This window comes from Rhinolophus sinicus, chromosome 17 (genome assembly GCF_057876585.1).
Source record: "Rhinolophus sinicus isolate RSI-liver-muscle chromosome 17, RSI-T2T, whole genome shotgun sequence".
NCBI classification, from domain to species: domain Eukaryota; kingdom Metazoa; phylum Chordata; class Mammalia; order Chiroptera; family Rhinolophidae; genus Rhinolophus; species Rhinolophus sinicus.
Genome location: NC_142517.1, coordinates 1,706,837 through 1,727,035, shown reverse-complemented (window position 1 = coordinate 1,727,035; position 20,199 = coordinate 1,706,837). Strand labels below are relative to the sequence as shown.

The following is a 20,199-nucleotide window of genomic DNA, read 5'->3' as shown; positions in this document are numbered from 1 at the left end:
GGGTCTGAGGACACCAACAGCCTGATGGCCTCCAAGTCCACATCTTCAGCTAGCTCTCCCAGCATGCCAGAGCCTAAAGTCCCCCTGACATCTGTACACGGTGTCAAGAAAGATAACTACAGGTTAACATACCTTGTGAATACAGATGCAAAACTTCTTCACAAAATATTAGCTAACCAAGTTCAACACTATATGAAAAGAATGATACACCATGACGAAGTGGGGTTTGTTCCAGGGATGCAAGGCTGGTTCAATATTCAAAAATCAATCCCTGTAATCTACTGTATTAACAGGTTAAAGAAAAAAAATCACGTGATTATATCAATCCATGCAGAAAAGCATCTGACAAAGATGCAACACCCATTCGTGATTAAGAACAAAACAAAAAACTCATAAAAATAGAAATTGAAAGGGACTTCCTATACGTGATAAAGAGCGTCTCCAAAAGCTTCCAGCTTTCCACCTAAGATCTGAAACAAGATCTTACTCTCATCTCTCTTATTCAAACAGTGCTGAAAGTTCTCACCACTGCAATAAGGCAAGGAAAGGGAACAAAAGGCATATAGATTGGAAAAGAAGAAATCCAACTGTTCCTATTGACAGATAGCATGATTATCTTTGTACAAAAATCCCAGAGACTCCATAACAAAATAAAACAAAAACACTCATAGAACCAATAAAATGAGTTCAGCAAGGTTGTAGGATACAATATGAATATGCAAACAATCATTTGTATTTCTGTATACTAACAATGAACATATAGACACCAAAATTAGAATCACAGATCTATTTACACTTGCTCAAAAAATTAGTTAGGTGTAAGTCTAACAAAATGTGTAGGACTTGTGTGCTGAAAACTATAAAACACTGATGAAAGAAATCAGTGAAGCTTTGACTAAATGGAGAAACATACCATGTTCATGGATTGGAAGATTCTACATAATAGAAATGTCCCCAATTTCCCCCAAATTGATATATAATGTAATCCCTATCAAAATCCTAGCAAGATTTTATATACTGTGTTTCCCCGAAAATAAGACCTAACTGGAAAATAAGGCCTAGCGTGATTTTTCAGGATGACATCCCCTGAACATAAGCCCTAATGCATCTTTTGGAGCAAAAATTAATATAAGACTCGGTTTTATTTTCGGGGAAACATATAGTTAGAGACAAGCTTATTCTAAAATTTATTTGGAAAATCAAAAGAACTAGAAAAGCAGAAACAATTTTGAAAAAGAAGAATAAAACGGGAAGACTTCGTCTACTAGGTTTTGAGATTTTTTTATAGAGTTACAATAGTCAAGGCTTGATGGTACTGGTGGGTGGATGGATGGATGGGTGGATGGACATGTAGACCAATGGAATTGAAAACCTAGAAATAGACCCACACAAATATGCCCAACTGATTTCTTAATTAATCTGTATTGTGGTAAAATATACATAACATAAAATTTACCATTTTAACTATTTGAAAGTTTAAAATTCATCACCCCAAATGGAAACCCTATACTCGTTAAGCAGTCACCCCGCCTTTCCCCCTCCCCCAGCTCCAATAATCTCTTTTCTGTCTCTATGGATTTGTCTGGTGTGGGTTTTTCATAGAAATGGAACCACACAATATGTGGCTTTTTATGTCTGACTTACTTCACTTAGCATAATGTTTTCAAGTTGTAGTGTGTATTAGAATTCCATTCCTTTTTATGGCTGAATATACTCTATTGCATGGATGGACCACATTTTACTTGTCAATTCTTCTGTAGATGGACACTTGGGTTGTTTCCACTCATTGGCTCTTGTGACAGTGCTGCTGTGAGCATTCGTGTGCACGTTTTTGTTTGAACATCTGTTTTCAGTTCCTTTGCGTATATACCTGGGAGTGGAGCCGGTGGGTCATATGGTCGCTCTACATTTCACTTACTGAGGAACCGCCACACATTTTTTCCACAATGGCTACACCATTGTATGAGGGTGCTAATCTCCCTGCGTCCTCGTCAACACTTGTTACTTTCTGTTTTTTGGTAATAGCCATTCCAGTGGGTGCGAGGTGGTATCTCATTTGGCTTCAATTTGCGTTTCTCTGATGATTAGTGACGTTGGGCACCTCTCACAGGGAAACTGAGGGTCACCTGGCCAAGAGGCACTCGAGTCCGGGGAAAGTGTCACCAGGAGACTGGGACTCCCCTGATGCTCCACCAGCTGGGAAGTCCTCAGGGGCCGGGGGTCAGGGTCCCCCTGACCTGCTTCTCCAGCTGAGGCCTGGCTGGTGTTTCAAGTCCCCTGAGGTCAGCCTGACTCCTGGGAGCCTAGCCCTTTCAGCGGAGCCACAGAGACTGAAGCCTCTGTCTGGGGCAAAGGGAGAGGCTCACAGTGTCCAGGCTCCTCTGAGGGGCCAAGGCCAAGCAGCTGAGGGGCGGGGCCCCTCTAGTCCCTGCCTGCCACTGGGACCTCACCCCTCCCTGACCTCTGAGTACGTCACACGGGAAGCATTTCCCCATCTTTGCATGTGGTATGTGTGACATGACCTGGGCACCCCAGGAGTGTCCTGCGTGCTGTGAGCATGGACCGAGACACCACCCATCCAAGGCCGTGTGCTTGCTGTGTGACTTTGGTCAAGTTCCTTAACCTTTCTGTGCCTCAGCCTTTATCTGTAGAACAGGGATAATAATAGCACTGACCCAACAGGGCAGTTCTGAAATTGAATCATGCGTTTGCAAAGTGGTCATTACAGGGACTGCTGAATGCATTGTGGGTGGTGCCTGACAAATGAAATAACCCTGCCTGCTGCCTTGCAGGTGAGGACAGAGGCTAGAGATGGCCTACCAAGCGCAGGCTCATTGCTGCATCAGTGCCTCATGGAGAAACTGAGGCTCAGCCCGTGGCCGGGGGGCCCCCTCCACACAGGCTGGCAGGGCACCTGCAGTAAGGGACTGCCATGGAAACCCCGCCTGCGGGAAAGTCCGGAATTCTACAGGAGCCTCTTCGCTAATCTTGAAGCAGCTGGTGACGCAGGCCGCGGTCCGTCCCAGCTCGATGGCACAGGCACACCTGCAAGGGTTTCACCGCTGTAAAAAAGGGAAGACTGATCTTCCTGGCAGTTTTAAATTCCCCTTAAACCATCGTCCTACAGCTAACGCGTCTCCCAATGTCAGTTCAGCCAATGGGGGGAAAAAACCTACCAGGTGCACAGTGACCTTAGAGGAGGAGGATGCCCAAAGGAGAGGGACGCTGAGCTGCCTGCCGGGGGCGACATTCACTGGTCACCCCTAAAGCCACAGCACCGTGCCCCGGTGCCCCTCGGTGCCTTTGTGTGGGAGTTTCAGAGCCGCTGGCCCAGCAGGTGCCATTAGATGTGACATGAAGTGGCTTTGCTTTCATGAGACCTGGTCCACATGAGTGCGGGGACCGGGAGAGTTGGTTCAGAAGTTTCCTTTACAAAGCAAAGAAAGGCCAACAACCCGCTGGCAGGTGGGGCATGGGCCGGCTCACTCGGTTACGGGAAGTCCCAGTCCTGCCCCTCTGGAAGCCCCCGGGCCTGATTGGCTTTGGGGCAGCACGGCCTTTGCTCTTTCCGTGGGGAGTCCAGTATAACAGGGCACCCGGCAGCGGCAGCGCTCAGCTCCGCGGAAGTGCCCGCCCAGGTGCGCTGGCCCAGGTGCCCGACGGGGCTGGGGATCGCGAGGACCAGGCGGCAGACACGGCCCAGACATCCCACAAGTCCGCCGGCGCTCCGAGGCCGCGCCCCAGGCAGGGAAAGGGGGCCCCTAGACCCACGCTCCAGACCCCGCGATGGCGGGAGAGGCCCGGGCGGGCGGGGACGCGGCCTTGCGCCGTCTCCTGAGGCTGCACCGCACTGAGATCGCCGTGGCCGTGGACAGCGCCTTTCCGCTGCTGCACGCGCTAGCCGACCGCGACGTGGTTCCCGAGGACAAGTTTCAGGTGGGCCCCAACCCAGACCCCACTCGCCGGTAGCCTTCCCCTCCCCCCTCCCAGGAGCGGGGCTGGGGGTGGTGGTGGGGGGGGGTAGATGGGGAAGCTGAGTTCCAGATGGACCCGCCCCCAGCCCCGCCCCTCCCAACTCTCCCACCCCCGACACGCCGCCGCCCCCAATGACCCTAGCTATCCCCTCCCTGCCCCACCTACGAGCCAGGGGGACGATCTCCAAGCCGAGTTAGAGCTGGCCGGGTCCCCACTGCCCCAATCACCAGCTGAGGAGAAGGTCCCAGGACAAGTTCCAGGTCCGCCCCCAACCCAGATCGGCAATGCCCCTCCCAGCGTCCCCAAGCCTCTGTCCAAGCCAGGAGCATGGTCCCCTAACATGAGTTCCAAGTGGGCCGCCCTCTCCCCAACACCCACATGCTATTCCCACGCCTGCCCCAAGCCAAGAGACAGGCACGGTGCCCAGGGCTCGGGTTGGCATCCGCCCTCCAGTCCCCCAGTAGAGGTGGCAGGAAGGGCGGCGCACCAGGGAGGCTCCAGGCAGGGCCCCCACTTCCTGCTGTTGCTTCAGGAGACGCTGCGTCTGACAGAGAAGGAGGGCTGCCCACAGGCCTTCCACGCGCTCCTCTCCTGGCTCCTGACCCGAGACACAGCCGTCATCCTGGACTTCTGGAGGGTTCTCTTCAAGGACTTCAACCTGGAGAGATACGCCCGGCTACAGCCCATCCTACACAGCTTCCCTAAAGGTGGGGGCGCGGGGCTGGGGGCTGGGGCCGGGCGGGACTGTACAAGGGAAGGGGTGTGTATGTCTGGGGGGCGGTAGGGAGCCCCTACACATCACCCAGGACCACCTTGAGTTTTAAGAGGCAAAGGCTGGAGGCCAGGCCCGGCTCCTTCTCACGCCCTGCAGATGTGGACCTCAGCCAGCCCCGGAAGGGGAGAAAGCCGCCCGTTGGCCCCAAGGCTGCAGTGCCCCTGCCCAGACCCCCCACCAAGAGGAAGGTCCTGGAGGAGCCGCGGACGGCCCCGGCAGCCCTGTCCCCAAGGGGTGCCCCCAGCCCAGGTATGCAATTTGAGGAGCCGGCTGGGTCACAGACCACCCCGGGAAGGCCGCCGCTGCCCCCACCACATGCCCTCCAGCTGGCTCCAGGAGCGTCTGCCCCACCAGATCAGCCAGAGCCAGCCTAGTGGGGGCAGCAGAGGTCCCCTGGGGGTGTTAACTGCACACACTGGATGTTGTCCCAGGGGCCATGAAGTAGACAGGTGGGTGTCACTTTTCACTGATGTGGACACCAGAGCCCAGTGAAGCGAGGGAACCCACAGGAGCAGGGCAGACACCCCTCCCCACTCTCCATCCTGCCTGTGGACTGGCCCTGGCAGAGAGGAGGGCCTGCAGCCGCACCTCCCCTGCAGGCTCTCAAGCGAAGGCCAAGCCCCACAAGAAGCCGGAGACCGCTGCCGAGCCACAGCGCCTCCCACTGGGGAACGGTGAGTAGGCCCCAGGCTCCTGCTCCTAGGCCAGGGTCAGGGGTTCCACCTGTGGCCTGCCCTCCAAGGGCCTGTCCTGGCACCTGGGACCATGCTGCCCTGGAGTCTCACCCCAAAGCCACACCCGGGAAAGAGGGCACGCCTTGGGTCACCTCTCCTGTGCCCATCCAATGGCCAGCTCAACTCTGCTTCCTCCAGAGAAGCCTCCTTGGTCCCCTCCCTGCCCCGGGACACGGGACACCAGAGACCTCCTGTGCTCACCGGGTACTGACCTGGGAGCAGGTCCTGGGTATTCTGCTCCCTCCCTGCACAGCCCCCGGGGCCATGTCCTAGGGGGCCCTGTTCATCCTGCCCGCCACGTTCAGTCAGCACACACACACACACATCACACACAGACATATCACACACATATCACACACACACACATCACACACATCACACACACACATCACACACAACAGACATAGCACACACACCACACATATCACACACACCGCACACACACATCACACACACACACCACACACACAACAGACATATCACACACATATCACACACACACATCACACATACATATCACACACATATCACACACACATACTCACACACACATATCACACACACCACACACACAACACACACACACACATCACACATCACACACAGACATATCACACACATACCACACATATCACACACATATCACACACATCACACACACACACACCACACACACAACAGACATATCACACACATATCACACACACATACTCACACACACATATCACACACACACTCACACACACATCACACACATACACATACACCACACTCCTCACCCCTCATCCTCACACTCTCTCTGCTCTGACACAGGGCTTTCTGCCTGTCTGTGTGAGGGGCCGGCCTCCTCTGAGACCTGCCCTAGTGGAAGGAAAGAAGGATCCCATTGCCCTGGACCCTCGGTCCTCACTGCCCCCACACAGGAGGTGCTCAGGGGACATCACCCCAATTGCTGACCACCATCTGGTGCTCCCTTCCCCAGGAATCCAGACCATGTCCGCTTCGGTCCAGAGAGCTGTGGCTGTGTCCTCTGGGGACGTCCCAGGAGCCCGTGGGGCCGTGGAGGGCATCCTCATCCAGCAGGTGTTTGAGTCAGGTAGACGGCACAAGCCCCCTGAGCCCATGACCCCCTTAGCTCTCTGGTGGCCCCAGAGCAGACAGGACAGTGGGCAGCCAGTGGTTCTGCTGGCTCTGGAGGGGCAGGGCTCTGAGGGCCCGCAAGGGGGCAGCGGCTCCCGGACGCGCAGGCCTGGGGACTTCCGAGAGGCCAGCGGTCCATGGCCGCATCCTGGATCACTTCCGTCCACTTGGATGAGCCCTTCCAGCTTGCGCTCACGCCCTGAGAACGAACGTCCTTGCTCACGGGGTCTGGTCTTCGGGCATGGCTGCGCTGCTCGGACCCTCTGGGGGGCCACTCTCTCGGCAGGACAGTCTGTAGCACCCCAGCACCGCCTTCCTGCACTCTCTGTGCTGGGCTCCGGCTGGCTTTGCTGAGGACCAGCTGGCCCTGGGAGCTGCTGTGGGCCTTGGGCTCTCACCAGGGATGGGCCCAAGGACCCCACCTTAGTTCCCTGGGCTGTTATGACAAATTGCCTCAAACTGAGCAACTTAAAGCAACAGAAATTCCAAATTCGAGGTGTCGGCAAAGCCACGCTCCCACGGTAGACTGGAGAGCAGAATATCTCCTTGCGTCTCCCAGCTCCTGGTGGCTGCTGGCTCCCTGGTTGCCTGTTTCCAGCCTCTGCCCCCATTGTCACAGGGTGTCTTCCATCTGTCTTTCTGTTATCTCTTCTCATAAAGACACCAGCCATTGGACGTAGGGTTCAGTGTGAGCCTGTCTTAACTAATTCTATCTGCAAAGACGCTACCTGCAACTAAAGTCCCATTCTGATATTTCAAGGACATGAATCTGGGGGAAACATGCTTCACCCAGTACAGTCCCCCAGCAGAGAGCCCTCCTGTGCCCAGGCCCCTGGCCCCAGACCTGAGTGGGGGCAGGTGGGGAGAAGCACCCAGGTGCAGAGCTCACCTGGCCACGGGCCTGGGGCCTGCAGTGCGGCCCAGCAGGGCCAGCTGGGCAGGCGGCCAAGCCAGTCAGTGTCTCCTCCCAGGTGGTGCCCAGAAGTGCATCCAGGTTGGGGGTGTTTACACACCCAGCAAGTTTGAAGACCCCGGTGCGGGGAAGAACAAGGCTCGCAGTGGTGGTGGCCTGAAGACCCTGGTCCGAGCCAAGGGGACCCAGGCTGCTTCCCCTGTAAGTGTTGTCCCAACCCCCCCAGGGAGGCCCCTTGGCACCGTCCTGCCCCCTCCACCAGCACCCAGAACAGCAGCAGCGTCCCCGCTGGGCCAGGAGCTCTACTGGGGATGGGGGTCCCTGCCAGGCTGCAGCCCCTGTTGGTGACCCTCTTTTCTCCCCTGCAGGCTGGAGGGGACCCGAGGGCAGGTCAGCAGGGCAGGGGCCCAGCCCCTCCTTCCCTCCCCAGCGAGCCCCACCTCCACCAGGTAACGCCCAGACACGGAGGTGCCCCTCACCCCACGACCCCTCCGCCGGTCCTGCCACTTGGCTGCTTGTCCAGGTCACTCACTCCAAAGACTGCAGGACAAGGCCTAGGCTTCTCTCCACAGGGAGGAGTTCTTTTTTTAATAGTATCTTGTTCTGATAACGCAGTTTTAAAAATTCAAATAAGTCAAGGAGAGTGAATCCTCCTGGGCTTTTAAAGTCGTGGTGTTTCGTCCAGGTGCCATCTGTCCCTCGTCTCACAGTTGGCCCATGGGTGGAGCAGTGGCCCCTGCTGAAAGCCAGGCGCCCAAGTGTCAAGCGCGTCCTTGGGCTCCCAGCACCGTTTCTTAATGAGGCAGAACCGTCCCAGGCACTGAGCTGAGCCAGGCACCCAGGAGCCAGCGGCACCCGGGCCTGCTCCCAGCTGGCGGGGTCCAGGGGACTGGCATGAGTGTGCTCATTGCTGTGCAAGGCTGCCCAGCCTGGCAGCCCAGGGGCTTCTGGAGGAGGCAGCATCCAGGAGGGCATGGTGGGTGCCACGCAGACAAGGGCACAGCAGGAGGGCTTGTGTGGAGGGGACAGCAGGTGGCTGGGCCAACAGGAACAGCACCGGGCCTGCCCGGCTGCTGCCCCATGAGGAAGGGCAGCGTGGCTGTGTGCGTGCAGCTGAGGGACCTCCTGGGGCACAGGTGCCCACGAGAAAGCCTGTTCTTCCCAAGAGGGATGTACCAGGACATGTGTGGAGGTGAACGCGGTCTGGGGGGCCCCAGGAGCAGGCAGCAGCCAAGAGGGGCGCTGTTCTGGGGCTCTCGGGAGGGCGTGGCCCCATCCCCCGTCTCCCAGAGGACGCCGTCTCTTCCTGTGTCAGAAGAACGAGGATGAGTGTGCAGTGTGCCGCGACGGCGGGGAGCTCATCTGCTGTGACGGCTGCCCCCGGGCCTTCCACCTGGCCTGCCTGTCCCCACCACTCCGGGAGATTCCCAGGTGAGCCTCCGCACCGCCCATCCGCCGGCTTCGCGGGGCCTCTACTCACTGACCCTGAGTGGGAGGACGCCCAGAAGCCTTTCCAGTCTACGGATGGGAAGTGAAGACTGGTGGGGAGGGGGGGCTTGGTTCAGGTCACTGGGCAGTGGAGCTGGGGCCTGGGCTCCATCCATCCACCTCCCTGTGTGACCACAGTGTCCCCTCCAGCCTGGCCACAGGCCCCTGAGGGTGGCAAAGCAGAATGGAGGCCCGAGGCAAAGAGTGGCCAGCCTGCCCCATCTCACCCCACACTGCGGGCTAATCTCCCGCAAGCAGCTGACCCCCGACCCCAAGCACAGTTCAACCGCAAGTCGGGGTTGAGGAGCACAGAGGCCACAGGGCTGCACCCCAAGGGCCAGTCTGCCTCCTGGCGCCCCTTCCCCTGGCCCACCGACAGAGCCCTGTCTCCCCAACAGTGCCCACAGGTCGTGGTGGTCTGCGGGAACAGCATGGGTGGAGTCCAGCCCTGGCCCTGCCCACTTGCTTTCTGTGTGACCTTGACCTGCTCACATCTCTCTGAGCCTCAGATGCTTTGGCACAAAGCAATCGGGTTCAACCAGGGTCGTCATGCTGCTTCCCCCACCCTTCCCCTGCCCTGATCATCTGTCATTCTTCCATTCTCTTCCTTCTGGCACATGACGGGCTCCTTTCTGCTGGGCACCCGCCCCCTTATGGAAGGAGGTGGATCTCGGGATATAAACCCCAACCTAGCAAGTCCCCCCTGCAGGCCAGGCCAGTGAGAGCCAGGCATGGCTGCTGCAGGTGCAGTGTTAGGCAGTTTGGGGGTTCATCAGAGGAGCACTCAAGGGGACACTGACCACTCTGGTGAGAGCCACCCCACCAGGGGTAAATATTGGGCGTTCTGGGCTCTCCTGCTGACTGGTCAGGCAGGCCCTTCCATTGTGACTCTGCCCACTTCCTGCGTGAGCCTCAGTTTCCCCATCTGTAAAAGGAAAGGGTGACCTGGAGGAGCCCTCAGGCCTCCCCTGCATTGTGGCTTTGGGACTCTATCGTCCCCCTGTCTTGCCCTGCATGCCCCTGGCTGGTGACACGAGCAGTGGTACCTGGAGGTGCTCCAGCTGCCTCCAGGGAGGAGTCCAGAGAGACCTGCCCCGGGCCGAGCAGCCGTGGCCCCCGGAGCTGCCTGCCGAGACACCGGTAAGCACAGGCCCAGCCCCAGGCTCTCTGCTTGCCTGGAATACTGCCCTTTGGCCACTCCTGTGGGTCAGTCCTGCCCCAGCCAGTGAGCAGTGCACCCTCACTTCAGCCCAGCCACATGGCCCGTTTCTCAGTGCTCTGACTGGGGGCCTTGGCTCTGCCCAACACAGGGAACGCACTTTGGGCACTGATAATGTTTCCCCAAATGTTTGCAGTGTCTGTTGCAGCAACAACATGAAGGCTATGACACATGCCTGGGTGTAGACCCTGGGTTTACTCTGACAGCCGGAAGCCCCAGAGCACCCTGTCTTTAGATGGGGAAAGGGTCGCAGGCTGATGACCAGAGCTGAGACTACCAAGCCCTGTCTGACCCACTGTGGGGTTCCTCCCAGGACCCCAATAGTCACTACCTCCCTGGGTGGTGCTGGATAGGCCCCCTGCCGCACCACAAGCACTGACTCTGATTCCAGGTCATCCTGGGACTCAGGTCGGCAGGAGAGGAGGCGAGGGGACTGCCCAAGGAGACTCCAGCTGGGATGCACACTGCTGTCACCTACAAGCACCCGCTGGCCCCACCTTCCGCGGCCCCCCTATCCACGCTGGACCCCTCGGCCCTGCGCCCCCTACTATGTGTGGGCCCCGAGGAGCAGCAGGTCAGGGGGCTGGGGTCTGGTAGTTGGTTTCGGGGAGCTCAGGGCCTGCAGGGCAGTCAGGCAAACCTGAAACAGGAGAGTGGCGCGGGGAAAGTGGGTAGGAGTCTGATGGGGGTGAGGGGGCAGGACTCCACGGAGGCCTATGACAGAGCAGCCAGATTGGCCGTGGGGCGTCAGGTGGGAAGAAGCTGGAGGGAGGCACGCAGCTGGGTGCTATGGGGAGCACCCAGGACAAGGTGGGGGCTCCCGGAGGGATTCCAGCAGGGGTGAGGCATTCTCTCCTCATTCCTGAAATCCCCACCCCAAAAAGAGGCAGGACAATAGCCGGGATGGGATGTTGGAGAGCACCCAGGTCCCCCAGCTTCTCCCGCCTCCTTTGGGGCGGGCCATTCCGGGGACTCATGGACCAGCTCTAAAGGGGGTAAGGGGCCCACTAAGGGGGAGCGGGTCGGGGCACCTGGTTTCTCTGGGCTGCAGCCCTAAGGTGCAGGGCGCCCCTGACTTCCTGAGGCTGGATCCCCAAACCGCGGGGCCTTACGAACGCCCCTCCCCGACGTCCAGCCCCAGTGGGGTCCCTGGGGCGGTGCAGAAGGCGCAGGGTGGGTTGCACCCCTTTGCTAGCCCCGGGTCACAGCTGTGTCCGCTCTGCAGGGCCCCACGTCCGGCGCGCGGTGCGGAGTGTGCGGGGACGGCGCGGATGCGCTGCGGTGCGCTCACTGCGCTGCCGCCTTCCACTGGCGCTGCCACTTTCCCGCAGGGGCCAGGCCGGGGTGAGTGCGACGTCAGGGGAAGCGGGGTGGGGGGGCGGCCCCCGCGGCTACAGGAAAGACCCCTCCACGCCCCCTGGCCGAGCCCGGGCAGCCCGCAGCCTGTCTTCTGTGCGCAGGGCCGTCCTGCGCTGCAGATCCTGCTCGGGAGACCCCGCCCCGACTCCTGCTCCGGCTCCGGCTCCAGGGGAGGGGGCGCCCGCCCCGAGCTCCGCGCGCCAGGCACCGGGACCTGCCAAGGTCAGTGCAGCCGTGGGGAAGGAGGGCCACGTGGGGTTGGGAGGTGGGGGAGCCCATCTCGAGGGGAGGCTCCCGCTCCAGCTTCGCGGGTTCGAACTATATCCCCAACCGTGTGGTCCTTATTTATATGCAGTGTTTTTGTTTAAGTCGACTTTTTTTTGGTTAATGTATTTAAAAAGGAAACACACCTGAACGGTAGTGATAGGAAGTTGGCTGCACGTCTGTGCCCAGAGCTTCTCTAGCCCCCAGCGCCGCTCCCCAAGCCCGGGGAGTGCTGTGCACCGAGCTCTGCTGCCCCGGTGAGGGGTGGGGTGACCTAGCGGTGAGGGGTGGGGTGACCTAGCGAGCGGAGGGAAGCCCCGCACTGGGGATGAGCAAGCGCAGGCGATGACCGAGGGACACACACACGCACACACACACACAGCCTAATCTCACTGAGTCTGCTTTCACCCCTGTCCAGGTAAGAAAGTCCAAACCTGTATAGAATTTTTATAAAAATTTATTGGAGGTAAACAGAAGATATGCCTCAGAAATAAGGTCTCAACAGACTGAGATAAATGCTTCTGCCAATTGCAGTTTCTTTTATGCATCTGAGATGAAGGCGGTGCCGTCAGGAAGGGTACATGGGGACGGGAGAGCGCAAGGTGGGGTTACAGGTTGTTAAGCTCATTTGCTCTCTGGAGGGTGGTTAAGTCTTAGGAGGAGGGTCTGAAAGGCATGTCAAAGGTGTGTGAAGCCAGACACACAGGAACGAGGGACAGGGCTGCTTAAGGCAAAGATAAACCTTTTGCTGAGGAAGTTAGATGCCTGGGGCCAGACTACCCGCCAGGGCCTGCCCAGATAGGAAGTGAGGATCAGACCACTTGTGAGGTTCCTTTCCCTAGAACCCCTCCTCCGTCCACACCCCCATCCACCCCGTCCTGCCCCATCCAGTGCCAGGAGTTCCTGGAGAGAAGAAACTCTCGGTCCTCACTTGGCCAGGGCCCCAGCTGTGAGTGAGTCACCCAGGGCTCCCTCACATCCTGGAGGAGGGGTGGGGTCCCGTGTGTCCCCAGTCAGGAGCCCCCACAGTGTGGCATCGCTCGCCTTGGCTGCCCTACACAGAGGCCTTCCTGACCACGTCCCTGCCCCAGAGGAATCTTTGGGGGCCCCATGGGGGTGACAAGTCCTCACCCCATCCATGCCCATCCTGCTTCTTAGCCGAGCCTGAGGCTCGCAGACACACTGTGTGGGAGACAGGGTACCCCAGACACTGCATCAAGGCCCCGCCCATGAGGGGGGCTCACAGCTGCGGGAGTCCTGCTCTGGCTGGAAGCCTCTCTCAGGGTCCCCAAGCCCCCTGACATGGCTTCTCCTCCAGGAAGCCTTCACGGAGGTCTCCAGGGAGGGGGTGCCTCCCTCCAGAAGATGCTTTATTGAGACCTGGGTTCTTTTCTCGTAACAGCAAAGGCCCCTTTCTTTTCATTTGATGTAAAACGTGATGCCATTTTGAAGTAAAAAGTGGCCCCCCCCCTTGCCCCTCTTCTGGCCCCCTTCCCAAGGTGTAGTCACATGCCTGTGGGTGTGGCCCCAGACCCTTTCCTGAGGCCTCTGTACACCTGGGGCAGTGCGCCTGATCCCAGCACCTAGGGCTGCTGGGCCCTGGGCAGGGCCTGTGTTTATCAGGCCTACCCAGCTGGAGGTGCTGACATTTGGCTGTTCTGAGCTACAAACCTGGCAATTTCACAGGGTTCCACTTAGAACAGCCTTCTGTTGTCCCTCCTGGTGGCAGCCTCATTGCCCGCTCTGGCCCCTCGCCCAAGGGCATGGCTGGCCCTGGCCATGCTTGTTGGCTGGTTGAGTGGCTGGCAGTGGACCAGGCACTTTCCTCTCTGGGCCTCCGTTTTCCATCAGTGGCAGGGTTCTCTGAGTTGCCTCCCACTCCCCAGAGGGCCACACACAGTGTGTGGAGGCAGGCAGGCCTGGGGGGCCTGGGGCAGCCAGCTTCCTGAGGTGCAGGGCCCTGGGCAGGCCACCCCAAGCTTGCTCATGCCCCAAGTTCGCCTGTGCCCACCACCCCCAGAAGGAGCGAGGTGTTAGAATTCAGTTCTCACCCCCCCACCCCCTAGAGAAGCACCTGCAGCTCCCCCACTGCCCTGGCACCAGCCCCCCCCCCCCCCAGCTCCTGCTGCCTCTGTGGGGAGCCCTGTTGCCATGGGATATCCCAGCGGGGGTGTGCAAGTTGGGCTGACCTCCCCTTTCCTCGGTTCCAGGCAGGGGACGATTCTGGTCACGAGCCTGTTCTGCACCGGGATGACCTGGAGTCCCTCCTGAGTGAGGTAACTACCACCTGGCTGGGCCTGCACCTGCCCTTCTCCTCCTGCTGTACTGCTCCCCCCATTCCCGCCCCAGGGCAGCCAGCACCCTAGCCACCACCAGGGGCCTAGGACACCTGGCCCCGGGCACTCCATGCAGCACAGGGCCACACACTCCAGGATGGCGCTGACCCCTCCGCACACGCGCAGGAGCCCTGAGTGTACAAACACACTAAGGAGCCCTGAGCCACTCCCCCTTCTAGCCTGCCCAGAGGTCCCAGGGCCTGGACATGGCTGCAGAGCCAGCACTATGGCCCCCAAAGCGTAACTCGGAGGCCACGACTTTCCCCAGTGTGGGGTGGGCACCCGAACCTGGGCCCTTTGTGGATCTGCCACTCCTCGACCCGAAGACGAGCAACTAGAATCTCTGGGAAGAAAATGTGGCTTTTAGGGGCCCATCTTCTTTTGACAGGAGGTCCACTCCTCCAGCCCTTCCCAGACCCAGGTCCCCAGCGCCCTCGCTCTGCTCTGTCCCACAGCACTCCTTTGATGGCATCCTACAGTGGGCCATCCAGAGCATGTCCCGCCCGCTGGCAGAGGCGCCCACCTTCCCCTCCTGATACGGGAGGGGCCACCGCAGCGCAGGGGGAGGGGCTGAGTGAGAGCAGGCCCCACCCCCACATGGGTGGACCTGAGTGCTCCTGCTCATTGTGACTCTGCTCCGAGAGGGACAGGGGACGCACTCCCGCACCCCTGGAAGTGTCCAGGTTAGTGCCAAGAGGACCTGGAAAATTCCAAGTGCTGGCAACACTGGCTTGTAAACACAGCCCGTCTGCGGTGACACGAGCCAGCATGTGTGCTGAAATTAAAGTCACTTTTGTGTGGTTTGACGTGCTCTCCAGGGGTGTGTGTTTATTTTGGGATGTTTGAACCCCTGCGTTTCTGGTGCCTGACGTGTAGGCTGAGCCGGCTGGCTAAGAACTCGCCGTAATAGCAGAGAAATGCCATGAACAGGAGTCACAGCGAGATGAGACACAGACATCACACCCCACTCTGCCCGGTGCCACCTGTGCCCGAGACCCACCCACCTCTGCCTTTGGCCCCACTGTGCCCTGCCCCTCTCTGTTCCTCAAAGGTCCAAGCTCCTCCCTGCCCCAGGGCCTTTGCACAATGGTGCTCTCTGCTCAGATTTCCTTGCCTTGGTGCTTCACAGTCCATGCCACCCTCATTCATTCACTCAACAAAGCTTCCTGTAGGTCCTCTGTAAGCTGAGCATTTTGCCAGGCACGGGGTCTGGAGGGATATTCCGGTGGAGGGACAGGTCACACACAAGAGGACTGTAGCCTCAGACAGGGTAATAACCGCTGTGAAGCAGAAGGCAGGACAAGGGCGGGGGTGAGAGCGTGCTGGGAGGGGCCGGTGTGTCTGTGGATGGGGGGTGGGCGCCCAGAACAAGACAATACTCTGGACGCAGTTAGACTCAAGCTAGTGAAGCCGCCTGGCTCTTGGCTGGTTACCTGAGCTGGGCTGGACGTGCACCTCACATGCCTGTCATTTGACTGCTGACCTGCTGCTCTGAGGACAGTTTGGAGAGACCACACCTCCGTTAATTCTCGTGGGACTCTGAGAGTCCCCTCTGGGAAGCCAGTAGGGATCCTAGGGACAGGCCACTGAGAGGGAGCACATACGTAAAAAGAGAATATGCACATATGCATATAGATATGAGTATGTATGTGGACATGTGTACATATTGGAAGGAAACGCTGAACAATGCACACAGTGTGCGGCAGAGGGGATTCCAGGCTATTCGTCCTCTGCACGTTGTCCTGCCATTCTGATTAAGTTCTCAGTAACGGAACAAGCATGACTTCCGAAAGGCAAATGCACTTCACAGCAACAGTCAGCTGCCAGCCGTGCACATGAGCAGACGGGCAGAGTGGCCGGGCCGTGAGCCCCGTGGGCTGGGTGGAGTTGCCACCGGCCCCAAGGCCCGGCCTGCCGGTCTCAGCAGTGCTGTCCATGAGTGCATGAGTGAATGAATGAATGAATGAATGAATGAATGAATGAGTGGGTGAACGGACACCACTTTGTCCTTCCACGTATTCAAGTGTGGTGTTCCCTACCTCAGAGGTGGAACCCGGGTACCCTGTTCTCTGTGAGCAGCTCACCTCATTCCAGCGGAGCTGACCTCATTGCAGAGGGCGAGAGGGGTAGCCTGGTGGACCAGGCAGAGCAGCAACCCAGCCAGAGCTAAAGGGGTGCAGGGGGGCAGGGCAGTGGGTGGGCTTCCCATGTGGACCCCCAGAAAGAGGCCCTCCAGCCCTGGCTGGCCTGCCCCTCCCTCCAGAGTGACCCAGCCCCTCCAGCGTCCCCCCCACCCAGGCGCTTTGGTTGGGCCTCCTAAACATCTTACAGACCCGACCCTTCTCCACCGTTACCACCCTAGAACCAGCCATCACTGCACGGCGACCCCACTGGAGCCGCTACCCCCAGGTGTGCGTGTCCTTCCATGCTTCGCCTAGAGTGGAAACCTTTGTGGGGGCTGCAGGGGACGTGGGGCCATTTTCCTGCTCTCTCTACTTAAGTGCCTGCTTGATCCTCCACAGCAAAATGGAAAAGGCAGCCAGGAGCCGAAGACAAACCCCAGACAACAGGCTTCCAGGCACATGCTCCCAGCCCCAGATTCAGCTTCCAGCCAAGTCCAGCCGCCTGCCTCCCAGAGGAGCCCCGCAAGCGACTCCCCCGTGAGGAGCCCAGAGGAGTGCCATGCTCCGGGCAGGTCCCCTGCCAGCTGGCTGTGGGACCCTGTACCTGGGCTGCAGCACCTGCATCTCCTGGTAACCCACAGGCCAGGAGTTGGGGGCAGGCAGATGAGGCTGTTGTGGGAGCCCAGGGAAGGTCTTCCTTTTGGCTGATGGATGAGCCGGTGGGGCAAGCTCCAGGCCAGAACAGGTGGGCGGGGAGCTCCTCCAAGTTACATGCCACAGTCTTCTAGAAGTTCTCCAGGCATAAATGCCCATCTGGTCAAGTGTCGGGTGGCTCTGAGGCCTCGGTACACGTGCCCGGTGGGACCCCACCTCAGTGGAGGGGTCGGGAGAGCCAGCTGAGAAGCAGGTGGAACCCACGCCCCTCTGTCACCCCTGCAGAGGTCGGGAGATCTGTTCTCTGGAGTGGCAAGCAGAGTGTCTGCACCGGCAATGCCACAAACAGTTGCAGCAGGGGCACCACAGGGAAGGCGCGTGGCCAGGTGACCACAGGCAGAATGCTGAATGAGGGACCCACCATCTCTTCCTTCAGCTCTAGACAAGGGACAGGAAGATTCTGGACTCTGACCAATCTAAAAGGACAATGGAACAAATGGCCCAGCAAGACCATCTACAACAAGGCTCAACCAACCTCCTTGTCATGGTCTGAGGTTCTGCCCACTCCCCGACTGTATGCCTACCTAACGTCTCGGACCTGCCCGCACCCCAGCCTGCTGTCCATGGTGTGTCCCCAGGACTTGGACAGGCCTTGCTCACACCTTCCCCGGAAGGGGCTGCTGGGGGCTTTAAAAGAAGTCGGCACATCTTTGATACTGGTCTCTTCCAGCGGTGGGGCTTTGCTCCCTCCCCTCCAGCGTGGGCTGGACTCAAGAGCTTGCTTCTCATGAACAGAACTGCTGGACTGCCGTGTGTGACTCCTGAGTTGAGGTTGTGGCTTTCGTCTGGTCGCTCACTCTGGGGGAAGCCACGTTGTGAGAACAGGTGCCATTCCAGAAGCACCTCCTCCAACCCCGGTCGAGCCTCCAGTGATGCTGCTCCGTTAGAGACCCAGAGCCAGACTCACCCAGAGGAGCCACTCCCAAACCCCGCCCCTCAGAAGCCATGAGATAAGACATGTTTCCTGCTGTCTCGGGCCCCTATGTTTGGGGGTACTTTCTTACATGGCACCAGGTATCCTGTGCCGTGAGCTCTCAGGGAAATGGGCCAGATCACAGCCAGAGACTGTTTGTCTTCTCTGAGAGCTTCCATCCAACAGGCTCTGGTGGCCTTTCCTTGCCCAGTCGTACTGTATTTGCCACTTAGCTTTTCATGACAAAACTGTGTATTTTTAAGAATATACACAGGCACACACACACGTAATAAAACTAGAAGAAAAGCAAGAAAACATAGCAGCACATCAGTTACTCCAGGGGTAACACGTGGTTCCTTACTCATGCTAATTAGTCCGGACACGGAACTTGTCCCTCCTTACGTCCGTACATGTCACCATTAAATAATGCAAGTGGGCTGCATTCACGCTCACCATCTCCTGGGCCCCGCCCCTCTCCTTGCCAATCCCATTCCTCCACTATTTCCAAATATTTTACAAAATGTAATATTGTATTTTTGGGAAAAAATATTTAAAAATTTTTCTCTTGCTATAGGGATGGAGTCCCAGCGAGCAGTTTCCAGGCTCTCGACCTCATGAGGAAAGGTGCTGGCTCAGGTAGTAGATGGCCATCGGCTGTAAGCAGTTAGCTGTTAGCCACTGATACAACTGCCATGGCTACACTCAGGGGTTGGTTGGTTGGTTGGCAGAGAAGCGGACGGCGGATTGCGGCTAGCAAGTGTGGTTAGCAAGTGGAATGTGGATTATGGATCGTGTTGATACTACTTCCTGTGTCTCGCCCGACTGCCAGTGAGATGGGGGTGCAGGAAGACCCCTCATTGGGGTACTGGTGGATGTTTGCTTTTGTGTCTCAACCCGCCGCCATACAGTGGTATGACTCCCCTGTCTATGGCTCCGTTGTTCCTTTTTGGCCTCACCATACCCTGTGTCCTTGTGTGGGGAGCGGGAGCTGGGACTCTGCATTACACTTGCCTTCTTTATTTCATTATAGTTATTACGTAATTATTACTGATAAGAACGCTTTACATGAGCTCTGCCTTCATAGTGAGGTGTGAGTGTACACCAGAATTACTAACCACGGGTACGAGCTGGACAGCAGAGGGCCCGCACTCAGTCACCTTCCGAAAAGGAAACCCTGCCCTCTTTGACTGACAGCTCCGGCTGCCGCTCACCCTCCCCGACAGTGGAATCTTTTTAAGTAAACATTTTATCAGAACATACTACATATAAAGAGACTTACACAAATCATAGGTGATCAGCTTGAATGTTCATAAAGCAAACGCACAGGTGTCACCACTCAGCTCAGGGTTAGCCACGCCTCCCAGCCCCAAGGCTCCAAGCAGCTGTCTGGGCCTTCCCCACAAGCAGTCTGAAGTCAGGGCTCCCAGGGGTGGATGCCTTTTGTCACAGCCCTGGATTTGGTTCACGGGAACTCTCCTACCAGTGACCAGGCACCCTGTCTGCCAGGGCTGGGTCTGTTCTGCTGACCACACTGGGTCCCTATGGGGGGGAGGGGCGGGGCGGAAACCTAGCTCAGAAGTCTCCATCACCCAGCCTGAGCGACCCCCCTGAACATCCAAGGTAGAGGCCACTGTCCTGCCCCAGTTCCCCCCCACCCCCCTCAACGCTGCCTGGTGTGCAAGAGTTTTCCAAGGGGCCAGCAAATATTTACCGAAGTAATGAATAAATAAATGCCGGCTAGGGTTCGTCTTAATCCCATTCTGCATTTTAACCAGTGGCCCCTTTCAGTGGACCCTCAGCTAAAGCAGGAAGGCCAGCACTGCCCAATGGGCGTGAGGGTGACTTGCGGCTTCCGCAATGAACTTGAAAAACAAAGTTAAAATTGTTCCAGGCCTAGGATTACAAATTCTGCGCGTCCCTTCAGCAAAGGACTGTCCGTGGGTCCTGCCTCGCGTTTGGCTATGCCTTCGAGGGTCAGGCCCTTTCCAAGGCCTTGGAAAGCTCCTCGGGTGGATTTAAGAACACCTGGACGACGATGAAATGCACTCTCAGCGAACGGACGTTTCTGTTAGGTCCAACAGGTTTAGAAACTTAAAACGGCTGCCCATGGTCAGCCAAGGTCGCAGATTCCCAGTAGTGCGCTGCTTGCTGGGCAGCCTGTTATGGAGGGTTCAGGCGACCCACATGAGCCCGGGGACCCAGGGACCTTGGGGACAGCTTTGGGCACTTTCGGAGCGGGGGCGCTG

At 58.0% G+C, this 20,199-nt stretch overlaps 1 protein-coding gene across 6 annotated transcripts; it reads left to right on the top strand.

Moving 5' to 3' along the window:
- Positions 1-3,144: 3,144 nt before the first annotated feature.
- AIRE (autoimmune regulator) lies at positions 3,145-18,509 on the top strand. Of its 6 annotated transcripts, none has more exons than XM_074324441.2 (15): positions 3,175-3,936; positions 4,508-4,682; positions 4,847-4,999; positions 5,350-5,424; positions 6,467-6,580; positions 7,596-7,738; positions 7,906-7,986; positions 8,853-8,968; positions 10,066-10,165; positions 10,636-10,818; positions 11,470-11,588; positions 11,705-11,825; positions 14,078-14,143; positions 16,726-16,956; positions 17,266-18,509. In XM_074324441.2, exons 1-15 carry the CDS (start codon positions 3,787-3,789, stop codon positions 17,368-17,370), a joined length of 1,932 nt encoding a protein of 643 aa, XP_074180542.2. In that variant the 5' UTR covers positions 3,175-3,786; the 3' UTR covers positions 17,371-18,509. The 6 variants fall into 6 exon arrangements, with proteins under 6 accessions (XP_088650501.1, XP_074180551.2, XP_074180542.2 ...); XM_088794374.1 differs by having other exon boundaries at positions 3,178-3,936; positions 8,856-8,968; XM_074324434.2 differs by having other exon boundaries at positions 3,180-3,936; positions 17,417-18,509.
- The last annotated feature ends 1,690 nt before the right edge of the window (positions 18,510-20,199 follow it).

Excerpts from the sequence above, each read along its gene's own strand:
- AIRE (XM_074324441.2), top strand. The coding sequence starts at position 3,787 with ATGGCGGGAGAGGCCCGGGCGGGCGGGGACGCGGCCTTGCGCCGTCTC. Across the intron at positions 4,683-4,846 it reads CCTACACAGCTTCCCTAAAG|ATGTGGACCTCAGCCAGCCC; the intron begins GTGGGGGCGCGG and ends CACGCCCTGCAG. Across the intron at positions 7,987-8,852 it reads GCGAGCCCCACCTCCACCAG|AAGAACGAGGATGAGTGTGC; the intron begins GTAACGCCCAGA and ends TTCCTGTGTCAG.